The sequence below is a fragment of the Osmia lignaria genome, chromosome 14 (assembly GCF_051020975.1).
Source record: "Osmia lignaria lignaria isolate PbOS001 chromosome 14, iyOsmLign1, whole genome shotgun sequence".
NCBI lineage: Eukaryota > Metazoa > Arthropoda > Insecta > Hymenoptera > Megachilidae > Osmia > Osmia lignaria.
Window position 1 is genome coordinate 2707703 of NC_135045.1, and position 23823 is coordinate 2731525.

Here is a 23823-nt window from a genome sequence, read left to right on the forward strand (position 1 = left end):
TTCAATTTACTTATTACCCTGTAGTTACATTCCACATTCCATGTTCTGTTCTCATACAATAAAATTTCAAAGGACTTAATTAAGAAACCTGCACAACTGGAAACACGAGCGTTGAACCGCTGGATTTTTAATCAGAGCAAGTGAAAAGAGATCCTTTACAGTGGAGAGTAGTTGCAGTGGAATAATGCAAAATAAAGGGAACGTAAATTTGTCTTCTTTTCCCTTTCCACGAATTAGTTTATACGGTTTTTTGTAAGGGGAAATACTTTCCGACGACTTTTCACGTATGAAAAATACGTTTATTACCAGAGAAGTGTAATTTCCTTTCCTATCTCCTCGGGAATCGCTTAGCTAAGCGATAAAATAACTACCCAAGGGACATCGATTCGCCCAAGGCTGGTGTAAAAGGACGCTGAAGAATTTGAAAAATTTCGCGAACATCTAATCACCAAGTTGGAATGCGGAAATTAATTTCGGCCCCTGTTCAAACGTTAATTCAGGATCTGGTTTGAAGCGAAAGCAGACAGGGAAGAAGGAAACATACAGGCGAAGACGGTCGCCGCGCTATTATTTTCATCGTTCATTAGCACGTGCGCTGCTGACACAGTTCGCACGCAATAATTAAAGGACGTATCCCGAGCCTGCTCTGCGTCTAATTAAAGCACGCTAATTATCGAAGTGAATTACGGCACTCGTGTCTCCGCTACGTTTCCCGCAACCAATGAAACGTATAAAACATCCTGGGTTCCAACTTTAAATTTCATTAAAAGCAACCGTAGTTGCCTTCAACGGTAGCATTTATCAAATGACTTCCCTTAGAATTCTTACATAATGTAACAAATTTTACAAGAATTACAGCGTATGACGTGAAATAATTTCTATGAGACGAGATTTCAACTCGGCCAGTTAAACTTACGAGATCGCAACAATTCATTGGGATAGAGAGTTCAATGATCTTCGTGAATACGGGATCCTCTTCTCGTACGTTGCTTGGAATGATAGAACTACCCTCGTAAAACCAAATTATACGAATCCTTTACGTGCGCCCTACGTAATAACGACAGGGAATATTCCTACGGTTAAGTTTATGCAAACAGGATACACGCGAAACCGCACAAACCGGAACATTTATCATGCTTTATGAAAGTATGCATAAAAGGTAAATGGAACGATGCTCGTCGTTTTGAGGCCCTCATGAAAAATAGTGGTTGAAACGTCCCCCATGACCGGTGATCCATAACATCCTTTACCGGGTATATACGGTTCACGCATCGAGGGAACTGATGCCTCCGAACACGTCGCGAATTCATCATCGACGAAAGTGGAGTAACAGCGACGTGCAGTAGTCGTAATTGTTCTATTTATCAAGAAACACTTTTCAAGGTACTTCATTTATTCTATGATAATATTTTTTAATAATAAAAACTAAGGGTTTCACATCTTCTAATGAAATATTTCCAAGCGAACGTTACTATCGAACGTGTTAGACAAAGTTTTAACCACGAACCCCTTCGACGGGGTTAAAGTTCATCGTTCGAAGGGAAGCAAGCAAATATTGTTTCTATTAACGAACGCCAAATAATCTTGGGCGACGATAACGTAGGTAAGCAAAAGGATCGAGGGTCGAATGGGGATGAGAGCGAGTTAGACGCGAATAAGTTAGAAGTTTCGCGAATCCGCGGAGAAGGTTTAATCCAGGCCGGTGTATAACCGCTCGTGGCGTCTGGCGTGCAAGATAAACAGGGGAACAGCGGGATACAGATTTTCCGAATTTACGTGCTGCACGAATACGGCACCTGTACTTCTAGAATTATGGAAATTTCGAATAATTGGATCTCACCTCGTCCCGTGCCACGGAAAACTCACTGCCGTCTGATAAATGTGGAGAAACGCGACTGACAAACTCATCGAAATCAAACAACTTTAATTTATCTAATTAAAGTTAAATTATTATCAAGATATTTCCTTGAGGAACAGAGATTTTTATATGAATGAGAATCGTAAAGCTCCGAACATCGAAACGGATCTTTAAAAAAATCCATTCGACGAGGCATATCATCTTTATTGAGTGAAAAGTAATTCTTCGCTAGGGAACAGGATGAAAATCGCAAGAAAATATCGAACCTTTCGACCGTGACTCGAACTAGTCAAAAATAAGAGAAAAATTAAAGGTAATAAATTTCCTTCGGGTCGATAGGCCGACGTTAAGCCGAGATAAAAAAGTAATTCCGTCCTCCTTAATATTCCGTGCCACTTCTTCCCGTATATTTCTTCCGTGAACGACGACAAAGCTTTCGAACACTTAAAATCCAATCTCTCTCGAAAAATCACAGAAAAAAGGCGCGACGAGTCGTAGCAAATTTCTTTGCAAAAACGCGCGATGCAACTTATCAAATTTTTGTGTATACATATTTACTCCAATTTTCCTGCCAATTCTAAGATAATTTTCTAATATGACAATCAATGCTATTCGAGAATAAAACGTATAATGGATGATGAATAGTGTAACGTAAATTTTAGTATGAATGAAAATAATCCATATAGAAGGCACAAGGAGGAATGATGAATGGCCGCCGTGCGGAAAAAAGAAAAGACTACCGACGCTCCATGCAAACGAAGAATTTCTTTCATTATTACTGTCGGATGAAGAAAACGGATTCGAAACGTCTGGTCTGCTTTTTCACTTCGCGTTCCACCCTCTTCCTACAAATTCTCTTACTTTTCTCCTTCTATTATCCAACTCATTTGTTCCGAGCGTTGGTACACTTGCGGAAAGTACATCTGCATCTTCTGGCCCCCCCATTCACGTTCAATTTACGTGAGCCACGTACCGGTAATTTACTGTTACAAGTTTTATACTAGCAAGGTGTTCATCGTACTCGAGACACGATGAGAGATTCTATGATATTAAACGTAATTCACATAGTACCGCACCGAGAATATCGACGATAAAATATCTGGGATCGTAAATTGTTTATTGTACATTCGCAAAAAGAACCTATAAATAATTCCAGGACCGTTGGTTCGCTGCGATCGGCACTGTTATTCAGTGTTTGCAGATCATTGTTTTATCTACGCGCAACCAGGAGGAAAAATAATAACAGTTTATTAATGCGCAGACCTTTTGCGTTTCAACAAACGAATACATACAGTAACAAAATACACCTGGTAACCGACAAACATAGAATACAAATTTTTATCCGGTCCGTTTGGTTTTTCTTTCATCGCAGTATTAATTTTTCAAATGTAAAATTCTTTTCCCTGACGATTATTAAATAAACACCCTCGTTGCAACGCGTTAAAATCATCGTTGAATTGAAAAATTGAAAAATCTGCTTTGTCGAAGTAAAATCAATGGCCGAGAGGACGTGGGAGGATTCACGATTGCCGGAAAAATTTTCAAGTTAATTTCCGTCACGTGCCTCCGCATTACACGCGAATGATAATAAAGAAGACTCGCGAGAGGACTGTGGATTGCGTGCTCGTGCAAACAGTGCCAATTTAATCTCAATTCTGTACGCGACAGCTGAAACGATCCTCCGCCCACCGAGCAGTAGTCTGGAGCAAACATAGCGTGAAGCCGCGATAATCTCAGTGTCCATTCTCTCTGGATCCATTGTCGACCATTGAAAATTACCGTGGAAACAAAAACCGTAATCTATAAAGATTTTCTCGAAAGTTTTCTTCGAGTGATCGCGATTCCTCGAGTTTCCCTCTGATGACTTTTAACTCGTTCTTTTATCACCGCTTTGAATAATCACTTTAAAGCTTCAAAAATATTTTTCAACGATACTATACATTTTCCATGATGGACTAGCGAAAATTAAATTCCGATATTTTAATCGCTGTTCTGGTACATGTCACCGGTCGCGAACCTCAAATAAATCACCGAATATCAGCAGAAGGATCGTAAAAATTCAGCGAAATTCGGTGAACTTTGATTTTCTATCTGTAATTTATTTTTTATTAAACACGGAATTCACCAAGGCTGGACTGTAAACGGAAAAGCATCACGGTATTGGAATGGTTGGTAGCTGTTGATTTTATCATCCATCTAAGGCAAATATTAAAATCATTTCGAAGCGTTATCAGATTCCGTCGAGATTAAGGAACGGCGAACTAGACGCGTTTTATAGTGAAAGCGAAGAGATTTGCAAAATTACAGTTTCGCGGTGAGGTACCAATCAAAGATACTGAAAGACTCGAGTAAATCGATCAACGAATTTTCACGGAGACCAACGTTACTGAAACGCGAACGGAAAATGAATTTTCCGGGATTTACATGAAAGACATAAACAAGCTCGGTTCACCGCTCGTTTATTCGATTACCGAGCTGGTAACGTTTACTCGGCAAGCGTTTGGCTAACGTCTTCGCGTTAAAGGAGACCGTGGTTTAACTGCTTCATTATGCAAAAACCTTTCGCTATCTTTTCCCTAAATAAGTTTCAGCCCGTGTTACGTCCGTTCCCTTCCGTTGGCTCGTTGCTCGTTTAACGTTCGTTCCGCCCTAAAATAACGCTAATCTCTCCATTCTCCAAACTAATACGCTCGGAAATATAGTTTCTCGTTTAAGGGAAACTCGTTGCGAACTGACTAAAGGAATCGCGATACTTCTTTGAACTGCTAGGGTAGATCATCTAGGGTAGATGAGACTTTTTGTATAGAAGCAGAAGATCGTCATTGTTTTAACTATCAAGGATTAATCCTTTCAGGACCCATGATATTTTTTGAAATGAACAAAGTTGAGATAAAAAGATAAAGAAGATTAGTTCGGTCACAATGTATAAATAAAAAGGAGGCGAGAACTTACGATATCGCTCGAGGTAGAACACGGTTGGCAGATAACAGCACATGCCGTTATCACCGTGCACGTGGGCATACATGTCTGCTAATTAACAGCAAAATGCTGGCGGTAGCGAGCACGTGAAAGTGTTGCCGTGGCTCTATGCTTCAGCGAATAAACCTCCTTCTCTGTCAGTTCGCCGATCCGCTCGACGATCCTTCACTCGTACCGGAACATCGGTGTCCGGCTGAGCACCGGTACATGGTCGGCGACGGAACGAGCGTGTATCCGCGGTGGATATGCGTACCGAACAGATCGATCGTATCGATCGATTTCTCTCTAACGATCTCCGTCGAAAGGAGAGACAAATTGACGCGGCTCCACTCGTGTCGCTATTATGCACCGTAAATAACACGGATCGAATCCAGCTAATATCTGAGTTGGCTCGTTAAAACACTTCTCTCTCTCTCTCTCTCTCTCTTCCTTCGATCCTTCCTTTGTCACCCTCTTTCCCTCTAATCACGGCCAGGAACACGGTTAAGTGCGTAGCCGATGTCTGCCGATGAAATTTCGTCGACCAATTTTAATTGCAGACTCGAACCTCGCCCGTGTCCGTGTCGCGAACCTTTCAAACACCTCACCAACAGGAATCGTTTCAGCACGAAAGAACTCGGAGATCGAACGAGTAAAAAGTGTAGTTCGATTCTCCGCGTCGATTTCACTGCACGTGTTACACACTCACGCCGGATAAACCCGAGGGTGAATTAAACGCGAAACTTCGCGAGAAACATCGGACGAACTGTTGATTGAAAAACGTTCCACTTTTTTCGTCCGAAAGGAAAGTAGAAAACTATAAGCGACAGCTATGAACAATATGAAGCTGAAAAATCTTTTCCTTGTTTAACGCGGAAACGTAACACCATCGTTCTTCGATACATGGCGGCGCGTAATACAGTTCCGTTTCACCGTTTAATTTTCATGCACGAAACGATGACCATCCCCAAACGACTATATATTTTACAAATTCCAGTAACTCGACACCGTGCTACGTTTACCGAATGTTTTTTTCCATCGAGAATTAATCATTTCATCGAAATTGTTATCTTACGAAAAACCGTTCCATTAGAAGCGGCGCGATATCGTCGCGCGATAAAATTAATGAACGACGGTCTGGTGTGGGTGCCGTGCAACCAATTGCAGTACTCCGAAAATCCTGGACAAAATTAATCGGGTCGATTTAATCGCTGACTCGTTCAGCGTTCATGGTGATTTTAGATGAACGCGGAAATGAGAAACATCTGATAGCGTGATTCGCGATGCAGTTAACGCGATTTTCCCGAGAGGCTGGTTATGCAACTGCTTGGAAAATGGTTGCAGTCAAGTGCATTCGCGATGCCAAACACGCGCACGTGGCCGATCTGTCTAAACCAGACACACGATTGATTTGCAGTCTGAACACTAGTCAACGAATACTACCTGAGGTCACTCGTATTTTTTTTTTTTTTTATCTCTGTGAATTTAACGACATCAAAACGAAACGACGTAGCGACGAATTAAACGCGTCAATTGGAGAAAAATTTTACAACGCATCAAGCTTTGATTCAATCACCGATGATGTATCGATGCAATATTCGACGACCCGTGAAATGTATCAATTTATAATTAATTGGAAAGAATTAATTTAGTAACGAACGTTTCATTCGATTTATTACATATTCATCGTGCAATTTTATACGACAATGTAACGTTTCATTGATTTCCTTTTCTCGCCTTCCGGTTAAGTAGAGGATATTTCTGCAGGCATAATACCAATTAACGAATAGTTTTTATCCAGTTTCAACGATTGATAGATTGAACGAAATAACGCGCGCGATCCTTGTTCGTGAATTCCCAATAATTGATTACGAGTCCACGTCGTTAATCATGTAGGACACCAAACCCCAGAATTTCGTTAATTGCACCACGAATTTTGCGTAATTTGCGTTTATTTTGCGCAACGCCTCGAATGATTCACCATCGCACAAATTTAGCTGGGAAACTTTGTGTAAACTCGAACGCACTCCGAGTTTCACGCACAATTGTTCGAAATATTGATAATATTTGTTATTGACAAAAGAAGAATAAATTAAATAATACTATTTTTGACTGATGTTTCACGTTAAACAAACACGAACATTTTTATCCCTGAAAGGTTTTCATTCGATACAAACTGTTCAATTTATTATTCGTTTCCAGGCACCGACGTTTGCCTTTTAACAATAAATTGTTCTGGAATATTACAATCGTACAAACAACTCGCGGCCGTTTGAAAATCAGATTCTGATAAGCAAATTAGAGGCACCAGTGAGAGTATCGCGTACGTGTTATCGAACGTTACTGACTCGTGGTTCATTCACGTCATTTACAATCTATCTTTGCCGGAATGGCTCCCGCTTTGCACACAAATCCTCTGGAAAGCCGAACGCGACGATCAAAAACTGTATCGGTAATTAATCGCATTGCGAAATCAACGACTTCGACTGACACGTGTAGCAGCATGTGCACCGAAAGTTTAACGCCCTAATAACAACACCACTCCCATTCCACGATTTTTCCTTCGAACATCGAACATCTGATTAATTGAAAAATTCTGTCCGAAATCCGAAATCAGCGGAATAAATTTCATATCGCGATTGAATAAATTTTTCAGCGTGTCCACTGAAGTGTACCGATACTTTCGATAATTTCGAAACGAATTGATTCGTTCTCGTAAAAGCGTCTTGTAAAACTTGATTTTTCTAACTGAGAAATTCGCGTTTACACGCAATTACGATGCAGGTGTTCCCGATTCACAAAACTGTAAAAACAATCTTCGATAACGTTCAATCGATCGAATGTTGATTTACGATTTATCCAGGAGAGCACATATCCACGGCGAACGCGTAGTGTTTAATTAACACGCTTGTCATAGGAAAAACGACGACACTTGGTACAGTATACCCGTCGATTCGTTGCACAACGAGGAAATCGAATACACCGATGCATCGATTCCGAGGAAATCGAGGAAAGCAATCACCACTAACCGTTAATTACGCAACTGAACATCGCGATCAGCTGTCCGACACGATTAACAACCGCACGTGATTCGACAACCAGCATGAGAGGCATTCTTTTGCGCGACATCCCGTTGGAATTTCCGGGAAACACAGTTTGACGCACATGGAACGCCCGCTCGGAGCGGCTTTAACCCGCTGACTGGCGGAGTCGTCCCTTTTCCAACCCCTTGACTCGTCCCGGACCACCCCCCAAACCCACGCTGCTCCTGGCCCCCCTCGCCACCCTTACTCCCCTCACTCTCCAACCCCCTCGACCGACCTACCAACTTCGTCTACGACCTCTACCTTCGACTCTACCTTCGCGAAATCCTTCTTCTCGTTCATGCGCGTACCAACAAAGTGCAAAAAGTCTTTCCCATTAATGACGAGTCGCGCTCGGGAAAGGAACGACGGATACGAGATTTCTAACGGTTAAATATGTTGGCAGAAATAATTAGGAGATCTCGCATTTCTCCGCAATACTGGCGAGTCAAGCAGCCGAGACAAGAAAAATACTTGCGGCGTTAAGGTTCGAATATACTTTTTCCTTTTTTTTTTTCTTTCAGGATAGCACTATTTTAATTCTCCAACTGAGGAGACGATGCTCTGCTAAACTAATGCACGATTTAGAGTTTACGTTTAATGTTGAATTATGTAGCATTCTTGTTTTCGGAAATTTAAGGATGTATAAAAAATACAATATGAACAATGAAAAATTATTAAAATTACTGAAATTTTAAGCTCTAGCACTCGCAAGATATCACGAAACTCAATAATGCGGTAACCAGGAGATACCACTCACTCGCAATGTATTAGAATCAACAGCAAGTAGTAGTAGACTGTATTTAGTCAGACGGCCGGGCGCTCACCGAAATTCACGGGTTTACAACACTTTACAGCTCCGTATTTTCAACCAACTGCTGTTTCGGATTACTGCAACACAATATGTTGTATTTTTATAACCCCATTCAAACTTAAACAGGTACATTTTACGGGGTCGTAGCCTAGAAGCGGCAATTTTCGTTCGTCCTTCGCGAATAAAATGAAAACTTTCGTTGCTAGTACCTCAACAGAACGAACAAAATAATCCCGAGTTTTCATTAAAACTAATAAAATAATCCTAACCAACTTCAACAGTGAAGTTTGGTACATTGAAAGACAAAAGCTTCGCACTTGTTTCTCGCGTGTACAACCGAATGATCGACGTTTTAACGTGATTATTATTCGAGTGCACGAACGCAACAGCATAAAGCATCGGACAGAAAAGAAACATTGTCATGTTCTTCACCGTGGTTCTTCTATATCACGAGTCGAAAAGCCATGGGAACAAGTAATACAGGATGAAGAAAACGAGATAAAATCCCATGAAACGATAAGACGAAGAAAGCCATCCGCGGTGCTGACTTCTCTTCGCCTTAGCTTTACTCACGTCTTTCGTCGACTGGCCCGAAGAATCCCGCTTTCACCTCGAGTCCTCTTAAAAGATAAAAAGAAAGGAAGAGAAGCAAGAGACGTGAAATATCCTTCAGCTACCTAATAGCTTTTTACGCCTTATTACTCATCGTTACGGCTGGCAAGAAAACGATCACCGTAGAGGGAAGCGATCGTTCGATACGTTCGCTAAGATTACCGATCGTGTAACCGAACAGCCAATTACAACACGAATTCGAAATAAAACCACGTCTAAAAATTAATGTCCATACTTCTCATGGCTAATTGAAATTTCATTACACTTCGAGGTTAATACTTCAGTTCAGTACCATAAGCTTCCAATTAATTGTACAAATCAAAGTATATATACCAATGTTCAATCTGAAGGGTTAATAGACTGCTGTTAAGGTAAATTGTTAAACGCATAAGAGATTCCAGAGATACAGGAACTGTATAATTGATATATTGTCGGATAGAGTAAGCCTGGATTCTAGAACAATGATACACCATATTCGCCCAAGTCTGTTCAAGAGTTACTTAATCTCAGCTTAGAATCCCAGAGGTAATTCCACGTAAGGGGCACCGCAGGAATAGTATCTCTTACAAGTATATATTCTTACGAAAAGTCAACATCGATGAAAATAAACTCGCCTTAAAATTAAACAAACATTGCCGTATCAAAAATTAGCTCAAAAATACGCTCGAAACAGAGAAGAGATTTGAAACGCAGAGAATAATGATACTGACATTCATTCGGATCGACTGGTTTTCCGAGGTAATAAATTTGTCTCGTAATTCTTTCGATACGACGCATTTTTTATAATAACTTCGAGCCGTATAATAAAACATGTTTATAAATCCATTTTATAATATCGTACGACGACAAAGAACATCAAAGCGTACGTGTATACTTTATAGCTATTTTCATTGATACTGCTATCCGCGCTTTTGGTATTTCACAAAAATTAAAGTTTCGCATTTCCTTTGTATCGAAAATTTTGATAAAGCTAAAACCAGTAACAATGCCGAAATATTAAATCTGTTATTTTATGATAAAAGAAAAGTGGATTAAAAAAAGCTGCTCTGGATACAAAGGACCTAGATCAATTTGGTAAATTATTCTTCGTTCACTTAAAATATTACGTCAGGGACATTCGAGCGATTCAACTTATATTATTGCTACATGCTAGATAGAACAATTAGTAGATTAATTTTCAGGGTAAAAATTAAATTCTTCGCAAAATAGAAGGAAGTGAATTATTACCTCATATGCAAAGATTGGTCGTCTCTTGATAGAACTTAGCACAAGTTAGCACAATAATCTTCCATCATCAGGATTTTAAATTTTAAATAAAATCCTTGACATATTATGAATTTCACTTGTTCAGTCAGAATCTGAGTCAAATTTATGAGGTGGTCGTTAAAAACGTTATTTTTGGAAGATTTTGTTAACATATAAAATCTAAAAGCAAATGTTGAAGATACAAGCTCGACACGGGGGGAAATCGTAGAAGTAGAGGACTTTGGGGTCGTATAGACCATTCGTGATTTTATTACAACTTTTGGCAACTCATGCACTTTGGTACTCAGAGCTCTGTGCAGACGAGAAGTTCAATTTACTAAGTTAATAAATAACAACTTGTAGTCACTATCTAACCAATATAAAATTCTATCACTTTTTATGATATAAACAATTTCAAACGACTCTGAATCGCAATTCTGTTACACTACCGTTTCACGTGTGAATGTTTATTTTACTTCGTATTCTAAATTTAAATAAAATAAATAACACAACCGAAAATATATATTGCAATTAAAATTTTTACTGATACGTTATCTGATATTTCGGATGATTACGAACAATCAACTGTACCATCTATATCAATATTTTTACCATTACGAGGACTTTCCACAAGTGCGGAGAAACACAATAAAAATGTCAACCGTAAGTAATCGTGACAAATGATATCCAGGTTGTGTTTCGCATTAAGTAAGAGAGGATATATTAATTAAATATGTGATGTCAAGTGTTAAATATCAATCAAGTGTTACACAAATGTGAGCCATTAACATTTTGTACGTATAAATTTGAACGTACATCATTTCTTTCAATCTTTTCAAAATACTCTCAGTAAAAGCGCCAGGTCAGTAAAATGTTAATAACCGATTGCCATAAACAACATTAAATTCCTTTTTTAAAGTTAAAATTTATAAAACAAATAATTGAACTATTTACTTTACATAAATTAATCAGCGGACGTCCTATAAACATTCGATATTTGCATTATAAATTCGAATTTGGAGTACATATTGATGGATACACTACAATTCACTCTGCTTGGAATTATTAATTAAAACAGTAATTCTAATTTTGATGTTTCATGCCTTTTTTCTGTTCTCACAATCGTTAAAAAATGTTCCTATAGGTAGATTTCTATCTTTCATAATCCAGCAGAAAAACTGAAATTTTCCTTCCAACGTAATAAATGAATAATGTTAAAATCTTTATAGACACTTCATTAAACAGTACCAGAGTCATAAAGGTTGAAGTAAAACGAAAAGACAGGTGGTACAAGAACCCTCCTCTTACCGTCAGTTTCGCAAGCATCCCCTGTTCCCTAGCCAAAGTTTTACCTTCAACCCTTTTCAGTTACGGTACTAGCCCTTTCCTTTTAGCTTGGGGAGTGATAGCTTTCGGAACGTTACATTATACACCAGGAACTCCTTTCGCTGGTACGTCAGTTCATCTTTGTCTCGTTTGACTGTCGGAAAAAGAGAGCTAGAGGAGGAAAGAGCGACGCAAGGGGTGCGACGAGAAGCAGAAAAAAAAAGAAAGGAAAACGAACGAGACCGAGGATGAAGATGGGGTGAAAAAATCGAAAGAAAAGTAGCAGGAAAAACACGACCCCGGGAACAGGGTGCGTGTGTACTCATGATACACAGTGGAAAGCAAAACTGAACCAATAATGCTATTTCTCTCAGAAAACTATTTTTCGTGTTCCCAGATATCCAGATACAGCAACGTTAATATTTACCATTTGTTACGTCAATTTTTATTTCGAAAAATTGTAACAGTAGAGATTCGGAGTGGTTTTTTAATACTTTCAGAAAAATATAACAAATTGTTGAAATAAATAATAATTTTTTAAAACTGATTTCCCTATCACAGTTTTGTTCAACCAGTTTTCGAGTCTCGAACCTTCCACGTTCAACGACCACATTTTCCACCATATTTCCCTGTCTCCTTAAAAGTAAAACGTAATCTAACCACTCTTATTTACCCTTCCCGTAACTATCACTGCTTTCTCTCCTTGTCTCGTGGTTTTCGTACAAAACGATCTTGCAGCGTGAAATTTTAATACACCAAGTAGCTCGTAAAGTCTGCGTAACCAAGACATGAATTTGAAAAATCTGGAACGCTGCGAGATTTCCATGAAGAGTTAAACGTATCCCAGGAAAGCTCGTCGAACCGTGCATTGACAGAGACCCATCTAAGTGAACAACTACCGAGGTGGATTTTTGTGAAAATAGCTTGTACCATCTGGTTCGTTCGATGCTTCGAGGGAGGATCGGCGAAGCTCGTAAAAGTGCTCTTCGAACACGCGACTATAACGAAGTTGTTAAGTGTAAACAGACTGAAATTACACGGAAATTTCCTGTGCAAAGCGAACGAATGACGTGGTAATTTCGGTAAGATAACAGGATAGCTTTCTTTCAGAAATAAAAGTATTCCCTGAATCATAGCGCCGCAGGTCTTAGAGGAATATCAGTTATATTCGATAATAAGCACACCTGGTCAAATTCAATTATACGATTCCCGAGGGCAAGTAATCTAATTTGCACGTCATCAAGTCACGCGGCGAAACTAGTTTGAAGGCCCAGGCATACACAACCGACCGCGTGTATCAAATATTGAAGTTCCTAGATTGCGCTGGACTGCCCTGAGGGACATCAAATAACTGCCAGGTTCCGAAAACGTGAGAAGCCTTGTAGAATTACGATTGTAGTCAATTCCGATCCGGTAAGATTCAAAACGGACCAGCTGGCGTTTCAAGCTAACGTCGAATTATCAATAACCAGAACCCTGTGCATATCATCTGCTCTCCCTTTCATTCGCATTTTATAGTTATAATTTAAAATAATATTTCTTCAAGTAAAAAAAAAAGAGTACAACAACGCATTGTACGATAAAAACAGTGCAGCTCGAAAAATTGCAAAAAGAAAGTCAAAATGTAACCTTTGCGCTGAAAGAACTCGTTTGTGTGCCAAAAAGCAAAAATAATAAAAACAGGAAAACTGCAGTTTCGACTGCAAAGACTGTCAGCCGTGGCGAACACTGAGCATGTTAATATTTTTTCCAAGCAGTTCCACGTGCACGCGTTGCACCGTGCATCCAGTGCATTCCAAAGTGCACTTTGTTAACAATACGCGAATATTTCGCGTTCCCAGACAGAGGGGCTATTTTAACCATCCACCAAGGTGGTCCAGTGTAACGTAAATCTTATACTTTCGCGTGTACAGAAATACTAGATTTTAGTAGAAATTTTAGTACCTATTTCGGCTTTTTTTTTTATGTAAATTAAAAATGAATTGCGACCGCATTTCACGGGGACATAATTGTTTATTGATAATACTTTTCGTTGTACCAGTTTACTATAGAAATGAATTCTGTTCAATTTTATTCGAGTAAACAGGATTATTTGGCTGTTTCCGGCGTAACTGATTATTCGCCTTTGGTGGCGATGCAATTCGTAGAATCGATCAACATGTACATAAACACATCGGTACACTATATTTCATGTAATTATGCCTTCAAAACAGTATTGAATTTAGGCATCGTTATTATCAAAGGTAGAGGAAATAATTTTCTCGTTCGTTATGAATTTTCGCAGAGAAAATTGGGAAAAATAAATGAACATTGTCGGACCGTAATCAAATGACAATTCGGCTCACATTTCACTGTATAGATGCACCTTGATCGTGCGACACAGAAAACGAGATAACCTGCATTTACATCAAAGAAAGCATCACGGCGCATCCTGAGTGAAAATCGCTCTAGGAGGAATTCGAAACTCTGATTAGATCGTGGAATCGATGCAATTCAGAATGCAATGTTCAATGGAAACGAGGATCACGATTGAAATATTGCCTGTAAAGACACATAGTTTTCGTATCGCCGATACCGAGACTCTACCGACGAATCATGGTTCACTCTTCAGATGCTGAGATTCGAATTTATTTACGAGAGAATTCGAACCGAAAGGTATTGAGAAAACGAGAAAAGATAAATTAATTACGATTCGCCATAACGTTAGATACCGTTTGTTACACCCACTGCATCGAAGCCATTGAAAATGATAGACACGCTCATTGGCGTGTGGCCACAATGGATCGCTTGTATGACAGGTTAGAGAAATTTTCTATTTTTCACTGGTCATCGAACCCTTACATTCTCGATGATTTTCAAAGAAGAAAACGCATCAATTTCTCAGGAGATCAATTTGAAATTTTCTGCAATAGAAAATTAATATTTGCTCAATTATTTCGGTGCGCATAGTCACCCTGTTGTCCGTCACTTTTGGAATGGTGATTGGCTGGACGTCTCCTTACTTAGCCCAATTGACCAGCGACGAAGGATTATTCTTCGTGACAGAGAAGGAGGCATCGTGGGTCGCCTCTTTGATGCCATTCGGACGGATGATTGGTTCCACCGTGGGTGCAATTATTATGGAATATCACGGCAGTAAAATGGCCCTTTTTTCAGCCGGGCTGCCAAACATCATAGGTTGGATTTGCATAATATTCGCCAATTCGGCTGGATGGCTTTACGTGTCTAGAATGTTTGCAGGTGAACGAATCCGTTTCTTTCGTTCACTTCGAACTGTGTAATTGCGCGTCTGACGTCAGCTGGCAATGTGGACGATTTCATTTATCGCAGGCACTTCCATCGGGATCTTCTTCTGCTGTTTTCCCCTGTACATCGGGGAAATAGCAGCGGCGAATATACGCGGAGCGTTGGTCAGCGTTATAATGAACGGGATACCGATTGGAACGCTGTTGGGCAACGTAATGGGCACTCAAATGTCGATAATGTGGTTCGGAATAATCAGTTTAATTCTGAATATGTGTTATGTCATGATTTTCCCGGCACTCCCTCACACGCCCTACTATTACGTGCATCGCAACAATATAGAGGAGGCAAAAAAAACGATTCAATGGTATCATAGAAGATCGATCATTGGAGTGGAACTCGAAGTGATCGGTAGTTACGTCCAAGGCGCCAACGCCATGAACTTGCGCGAGAAACTCGAGCAAATGAAAAAGAAGAAACGGGTGTTCGGCATAGTGCTGTTATTGTTCATCATCATGCAACTCAGCGGATATACCACTGTCATTTTTTACATGGAGATTATAACGACCAAAGCGAAAGTGACGTTGATAGCACCGCAGAATGTCGTGATTATCGCCGGTGCACTAGGTATAGTAACTTTTTCAAAATTTCAATTTGCTGAGTATTTCACTCGCAATCAGTAAAAATAGTAAAAATATTCTACTCTTGTCCGCCGCTTTCATCCTAAAAAATGTTTTGTCCGTTCAAAATCGATATAGTACACAACGTCGGTGTTTCAGGCATAATATTCGGTTGGATCAGCGTGATTCTGATCGATCGATCCGGCAGAAGAATCCTCGTAGCAATGTCCTGTTGCGGCGTAATCACCGCGATGGTGCTTTTGATATTACATTTTACGCTGGTGGATCTGGAGTACGATCCAAAAAGTAGCGAGTGGATGACAATACTCGCTATGATGTTTTTCATGACGTTGGCCCTTGGTTTGGTACCTGTTCCGAACACGTTGCTCGGCGAACTTTTCCCCCGCGATCTAAGGAGCATCGCCGGTTTTATCGCCAGCTTCACGTCCGCTTTATTTGCATTCATCTGTAGCGTAACTTTTCATCCGATGGTCACAGCGTTTTCCGAGAAATCTGTGTTCATTTGTTACGCATTGGTGATGATTGGCGGTCTGGCATTCTCGCTCACCTGCGTACCGGAAACCAAAGGAAAAACCTTGCAGGTAAATCTTGTGGCTCTTAATGTATCACAGTTAATCCTTTAATTGTAAGGTCGTTGCACGATATTTTCAATATTTAAATTAAATTATGTTAATTTGTAATATGAAAATTATGAAAACCGGTATGTTGGGTGATTAATGTACTACCTACAGGAAATACAAGAAATGATGGACAATCGGAATCAACGAGGACAAGAGACGGCAATAGAGAGCAGTTTGTATGAAAATGAAACATGACATTAAAGAATCAACGATCTCAATAATTAAGCAATGTTTTTTTTACAAACGACTGTGTCAATTACCTGTAACTTCTACTTGTATCATATAAAATAAGAAGCAATAAAGCTACTGTTCCCTTGATGATGACGGAAATGTGGTGAATCATAAATATTTAGCTGCTTCGTTCGACCGTGAGTGAAACTACACGGGAATTACACGTGTCTTATCTTATCACGGCGGTTTGTCAAAAGGCATTAAATAATAAGTAACCGGTAAGAGAACAGAAATTATATACGAGATCGCAAATTTCCTTGTATGAGATGAAGCTTTTCAAGTTTAATATCAGATCAACGTTAATCGGGATTTGAAAAATTTCACAGAATATGTTTAGTATTAAAAATTGTATTCATAAACTTCCGCATAAAAAAAAATAAGAGAAAAGTAACAAACCCTTTCGTTAAATTCACTGCAAAATTATGCATACCACAAACATGACGTCAACGCTAATAAAACTGACATAAATATACTTTCATCGCACTCGTAAAACAGTAAGTCCTTTCCTGCTCCACTCACTTGAATTTGTTCTAGTCTATAAAGAAGAGATAAAAATGTTTTTTATCCCGTGTTAAATTCTCGTCGAGTGCATCAAAACTTTGAAAAATTTGCATCCCTTTCAAACTGATCCTAAAGGATACGCTAAATCGTTGTAACGACGAAGAAGTTTTCTTTCATTCATTGGTAATTTGAAAATTTTAAGCGTTATAAAAGACTCGGTTTTAAAACTATCGGTTCCTTTGGTGAAATATTTCGAAAAAAAATATTTTCCTGCGCGGTGTTAACTTTCAGAAAACGCAGCGTAAACAAAATGAACGACTGCAAAACGACTAATACCATTTGTAATACCTGTTATCAGTATAGCGAAAAACAAACAATTACTCTCCTAACATTTAAACAGCTCCTGTAAAGAAGCGAAGACAGTTTGTAAATATCTTATCTGTTCGAAACAAATTATACGCTGCGCTTGCTATCATTACTTTCAAAGGCATTTAATGTTGATGCCTGTTACACCACTATCAGTCGTTTTATACCAGTGGTGTCGACATGACCGCGGAAAGAGGTGAGAAGTTGATCCGTAGGGTAACGTGGCCACAATGGATCGCTGGTATCGAAGGTAATTAGTAATTTCACTCTTCTGCATCACTAAATATAAGATATAGAAAATTATCGCGGTTTTAAAAAATGAAGAAAAACAAGTTCTCTCCGTCCCGACGGGGAACATCTAACATTTCAACATTTTAAGTGCCCTAGGATTTTGTTTATCATAGTTGCATTTGCTCTACGTTTGTAGCAAACCGGAGGGCCGAAAGAACCGATTGAAAGGAGAAAAGCTTGGTTTTACTTTCTTTTCAGACGACTAGTGGTTGCATCGGTAATCCATCGATTTCCAATTTGTTCGCAGTTTTGTTGTTAGTGACTCAAGTCGGATCAATAGGAGCCTGGTCATCTCCGTACATCGGCCAGTTAACTTCCACCGAATCCGAACCCGTGCTCACGATGACAGAAGTATCTTGGGTGGTGTCGTTGATGAACGTAGGAAGGCTGTTCGGGGCAATCTTCGGTGCATTGTGCGTCAACTATTTCGGCAGTAAAACGACAGTTCTGATCACCAGTATACCGGTGGCTTTCTGTTGGCTCTTCATGTTACTGGCTGACAGCGTCGAGTGGTTGTACGCCGCCAGAATTTCCGGCGGCGCCAGCTTAGGCATGATCTATAGCTGTTTTTCTCTGTATCTGGCAGAAATAGCGGATCCAAAAATTCGAGGCGCCTTGATTGCCGTTGGTATGACCGGTTTACCATTTGGCAACTTGATTATCTGCATCATGGGAGCTTATCTACCTTTCAAGGTGTCAGCAGCGATCGCCCTCGGTCCTTGTATCATCTTGACGGTCTTCCTATTTCTGCTACCGGAATCACCGCATCATTTGATCAAGAAGCACATGGACGAGAAGGCAAAGGCGTCGATACGCTGGTATCATCGCAACTGTGACCTCGAATCGGAATTTAACAATTTAGAAAAGTTTCTGAATCTCCGTGACCAATCGTTACTCGATACTCTGAAAGAGCTCAAGGCACCGCATTTCAGGAAGTCGATCCTCATAGTCAGTGTACTGTTTATTTACAGTCAGCTGTCTGGAATTAACAATATCCTGCTGTACATGGAATCCATCTTAACATTGGCTAAAGTTAGCGTATTAGGACCCGCGCAAGTGGTGATAATAGTGATGTGTTTTGGAAACATTGGATCGTTTCTCTCCTCCTTTCTGATGGATCGATTCGGCAGAAGAGTGTTGCTAATCGTGTCGTGCGTCGGTGTAGCGACATCCATGTGCATGTTGTCGCTCGAGTTTCAACTGTTGAACTTTGGTTTCCAGCCAGAAACAGTGGAAGGTGTGTCGATATTCGCCATGCTTTTCTTTTACATTAGCGCGTTCGGTGGCATCATTCCTGTACCAGCGACGATTCTCAGCGAAATCTTTCCGTCACACTTGAAATGTTACGCCGCGTGCATCACCAGTTGCACGAGCGCCATATTTGGCTTCATTTCCACCAGTACTTACCTACCTTTGCTTCATCTAATGACCGAACGATATGTGTTTTTCTTCTACGGTTTCTGCTTGCTAACAGCTATACCGTTCACGTTGTTCTGTGTACCGGAGACTAAAGGATTGACTTTGCAAGAGATTCAAAGTCAATTGATAGATAAGAAATAGATCTGTCGTAAACATTTGAACGTCACGATCACACGCATCGTGTGATCCCGGATACTTGTTTCTACTACTTTTGATGCTTTAATGTGACGAAGTATTTTCAAAAAAAAAAAACTTTTCCTCGAATTCGATTAACGTGTTTATTTGTTCAGTTTTCTTTTTTCTTTTTGTATCAATAAACATGGAAGTTTGAGGAAAACGGAGCAGAAACTGTAATCTGACGGAACTTGCTCTCCGAGGATCGTCCAAGTTTGATGGATATTTCATTGGAAAGCAGATTTCGAGGAATTTCCAAGCAAAGATTCGGATAATAGAAGAAACGGTCGCGATGCCTGATGTTCTTTTGCTTTCCGTTCTTCCCTTAACCGAGAAACGATGTAGCTATTTCTCTTCGGAGCGGACACTCGCCCTCGTAACGTCGACGATGGAACTCGGCCAGTTTCATATTTTACAAGACGATGCTTCAACCACGCTGGCTGGCTGGCTATGCCAACCGCGTTAAAGTTGCCACGCTCCCATGACGGCACCGTTGAAAATTCTACACCATCTTATCTCGCTCGGGTCACTGCACGATGATTTGCCCATTGATGACGTTATAAACGTCCGAGCGTCAATAAAAATTTACGATTCATTCTTCTTTTCTGTCCGACTACGCGCTAACCTCACGATATCGATCCACTAGAACTGCACGAGTTCCCAAAATTACGGGTACCTCTGATCGACGAGTGATCGATCGAATCTAATGGTGGAAAAAATTTTAATCGCTCAAAATGAATAATTGCATCATGCATATTGTTGACATTTTATGCGATACAGTACCTACGATTACTATTTACAGTAACGTTTATCAAATAAACAAATTTAATATTTAGAGCATGTATTATTAACTCTGATACGTCATTCGAATCCAATTAACTCGACCCAGGAATCTGATATTTAATTGATTTTTAATAAAACGATCAATCTAAGCGAAATTTATTGAGTATCATTAAAATTATATCGTCTTTGATTAAAATCACGTTTCAAATACCTATTGTTGTTTGAATGAGCTTATCGTCTTGTCTTTTGAAGGAGTTAAGCAATTGTTTTAAAATAATAAAATAAAATGTCCTAAAATAATTGTAGCATATAAGTGTTTATAATGTTTAACCCAGTATTTCTGCGCTTGTGTATTTATTATTTGAAAATATATACAATAAATGTTTCTATATAACTTTGCATATTTCATTTCATGCATTTTCATCTCCTCGGGTCCATTGCATTCAATTATCATTTTAAATTTACTACCGCGTTACTCGATCGAGTTTGGAGAACCGTGAAAACCAATAACTATTTGCCGCACAGAGAATAATGGACACGATCAACTTTGTCCTACAAAGTTCACCGATGTCACTGAATTATTATATCTAACGATTCGATAAGCCGATTTCCAGTAAATCTAACTTTAGAAAAGAAAAGATCAGAGGAATTACGGTAATTAATACCGTGTCCGTTTCGCGAACAGAAAGATGCATCCAGCTATTAATGCAGTCTGTTCAGCCTCATGTAATATTCATGTCACTTTTTCTTCCCGCTATCGAATCGCGTCGACTTCCCTTACGATTTTTCATCCCTTTGTCGAAACGATCGTTACAGCTTAGCGGACAGTAAAGAAAAAAAACACGTCGTAAAGGGACGATTGCCGGTTGGAAATAAAGCGGAATATTCAGGAGGGTTATTGACGGTGAACGAGTCGTTCAGGCAACGATTCGTTAACTTTTAACAATATATTCTCTTCGTAAGATTTTCTTGAAAATTCCGTTGTTAGATTTTTCAGCACCTCTTCGTTGACGCAGACGGGACGCAAAGATACCCGACCGTCTTCTTAACATTTTCACCAGAACGAACGAGATAGTTTATCGTCATCCTGATATAAACGCTTCCCTTGACAAAGCCGCGGAAATTATACGCTCGAAGGCAGCCATTGTATGTCGTCGGTTTTCTTCGAGTCCCAGACGCCGTATGGTGTTTATCGTAAAACCAACGTATCGTAGATTCACTCGTTTGAAAGCGTTAAAGGGACACTAACGCGTTTCTATCTTTGGTGCTTGCATGGATATTCTCGATCGATCATATGAAAAAAAAAGAAAAAAATCTATCTTTTAATTTTTCAATCTTTTACACCCTCTTTCACTCTGATATACGAACCACTCGTGGAGATAGCGAACCGTGAATGTAATCGCTGTTCGAACACCAACTTAATCATTTTCCCACCTACAACTATGTGCATTCGTTTCAGAACTTCTAATCGCTTTAAAGCTGTCTGCAACTAAACCGAGTCAATTACCCTGTCAACCCACCCTGCTAGATTCTCTTATCTAACACGGCTATTATAGCGCTAAATCTGATAATGCCGAACGAATTATCAGCTCCTAAAGTAGTTTGCTCGATGAAGCATCGTTACTTTGTTAAATCCAACGAATTTCACGTTGACCTGTGTAGAGAGCTTTATGCATTTCTAAAGTTATCGCGACATCCAGAGGGTAATTACGTAAATGAACATTCAGAAATCGATCGCCTCGCAATTACCATCCACTCGTTTCGAATTGATGGAGAACGAAAGCTTTCGATTCTTGCAGCCGAAAATGGAACCGTACGATCATTCGTCACGTTCGTTTAGACCCGTGGTTTAATTTACTTCGACAGTAGTCTTGAAACGGGATACAACACAAAAGCACCCACGAGGCCGACGACGGACATTATCGCCGTTACGTTGCTGTCCAGCGTAAATAGATTTACCTTTTAACGCGGTTTAATCGTTATTACCGTTAGAAAAATAATTGCGAAGCTATGAGAAAGTTTGGTAAAAGAGGAGTTTCTTAAATTCAGTGAAACGCCTCGTCGAAGGGCAAAGAAAAATCACGCGTGCACACAAGGTGCAATAACGGAATACCTTCGAGTTTCGGTCAATAGAGAAGTTCCGAAAACAATTTTGCAATGCAATAACCCTTCGCGCCACGGCAATCGCCGAACTTTCCTCGAAGCCTTTCCCGTTCCCATATCCCGCAGTCTGAGGATCTTAAAATTCAACGAACCTCGGGAGCGTTGGATCGTCTTTCCACTTACAAACAGGGATTTCGTTCCTTCCAGCTTTTCTTTCCTCGAATCGTACTGAAAGAGCAGCGAGCAGTTTGATCGGCCGTAAAAATCAAAAGATCGCTCGCGCTAGTACTCGTTGAATCGCCTCTATTCCAGCCGGTTACACGGCCCAGACAAGCTGCGAACTTTCTTTCATTTCCACGTGAAAATGGTCGCGTTATCCTGTCAGCTTGAATGCAAGGAATATCAGTCCGGTGCGCAGGAAATCGAATCGCGAATCGAAGTAATTTTTTATCGGTGAACGTTGAGTTTAACCGCTTTCTTTGCTCGCTGTCCGATATAAAGGAGATATCCTTCGGAGATAGCCAGCGAAAGAGGAAGATTTTTCTAATAAAATTTTATCACCCACGATTCGTGCTGATCCGCAAAATCGGACAAAGTGTTTAGGTCCATCGAACGAAGTACTGTGTGATTTGGTAAAATAATAGGGATTGAAGCGTCGTAACGGAGATAAGAAGTTCGATGCACCATGGGCATGGAACGAAGGAGAATGTAGGCTAGTAGTACGTCACGGAAAGGCCGGAATTGGTTGGTCGCCAAGTCGTTGGATAGTCAATGGAACGAAGATAGGAAAGGGGAACGAATCAGAGTCGGTAACCTAAATTCTCGTGCGACGACTTGCAACGATCCCTTTGAAGCTGCCTGTACCGCTTCCGTTGGATCAATGATACTCGCGGTTAACTGTACGCAGTGTTGCATTGCGATACACCGTTTCCGTGATACATGGAAACCTATCCCGACCGTGTACGATCGCGAACAATCGAAAAGAAAAAAGAATCCTCTCTGATCACTGTCCGAAAGCGTACGTTTTCAACAGAAGCTATGAATTAATCGAAAGGAAAAACAATCGGGTGTAGGATGCGTACGATTTTAGCAAAACAAAAAGAAAATACGCGAATCGGTTCAAACCGCCCAAGTCAAAAACACCGTGAAAAGTCGAAATATCTTTCGTTTCAAAAAATAAAGAACGAAAATCAGAATCGAAATTTTATGGATAAGATAAAAATGACATTTTTTAACGACGAATTGAAAGTAAGAAGCAACGAAGTGTTCGCAGGAAGACGGATTCGGAGCAAATATGCTCACGGTAACCTTCTTGTGAATATTTATACCAAGAAAATGAAGCTGCAAGAAGCGAGTAGAAACAAGGACTCGCAAGGGATTCCTCGCGAGTCTCATAGCACTCCCACGTCCCTACATCTTTCTTCAGATACACCGACATCAATTTTCCATCTTTATTCCTTCTCGCGTCTTTCTGACCTAGTTTCTCCAGTTGTTTTCGTAAATTACGTTACTCGACCTGGCTCGACCTGAGTCGTAACTTCAAAAACGCTTCATA

General features: G+C 40.0%; 2 protein-coding genes across 19 annotated transcripts in view; one reads left to right on the plus strand and one right to left on the minus strand.

Annotated features, from left to right (window-relative positions):
- Positions 1–23823, minus strand: part of LOC117607241 (discs large 1) — a 371089-nt gene that overhangs the window by 319709 nt on the left and 27557 nt on the right. Inside the window, exon 1 of one of the 18 annotated variants that reach the window (XM_034330708.2) lies at positions 4811–4937. The exons of the other annotated variants lie outside the window; for them this stretch is intronic. Within the exon in view, the coding sequence (XP_034186599.1) occupies positions 4811–4883 (73 nt within the window). The 5' untranslated portion in view covers positions 4884–4937. Of the gene's footprint in view, positions 1–4810; positions 4938–23823 lie in introns of those variants that run through there. 18 annotated transcript variants of the gene reach the window in all.
- LOC117607424 (uncharacterized) lies at positions 14492–20532 on the plus strand. The gene is made up of 8 exons (XM_034331095.2): positions 14492–14551; positions 14604–14694; positions 14846–15136; positions 15227–15766; positions 15919–16361; positions 16512–16572; positions 17632–17748; positions 18037–20532. The coding sequence occupies exons 1-8, from the start codon at positions 14492–14494 to the stop codon at positions 19347–19349; spliced, it is 2916 nt and encodes a 971-aa protein (XP_034186986.2). The 3' UTR covers positions 19350–20532.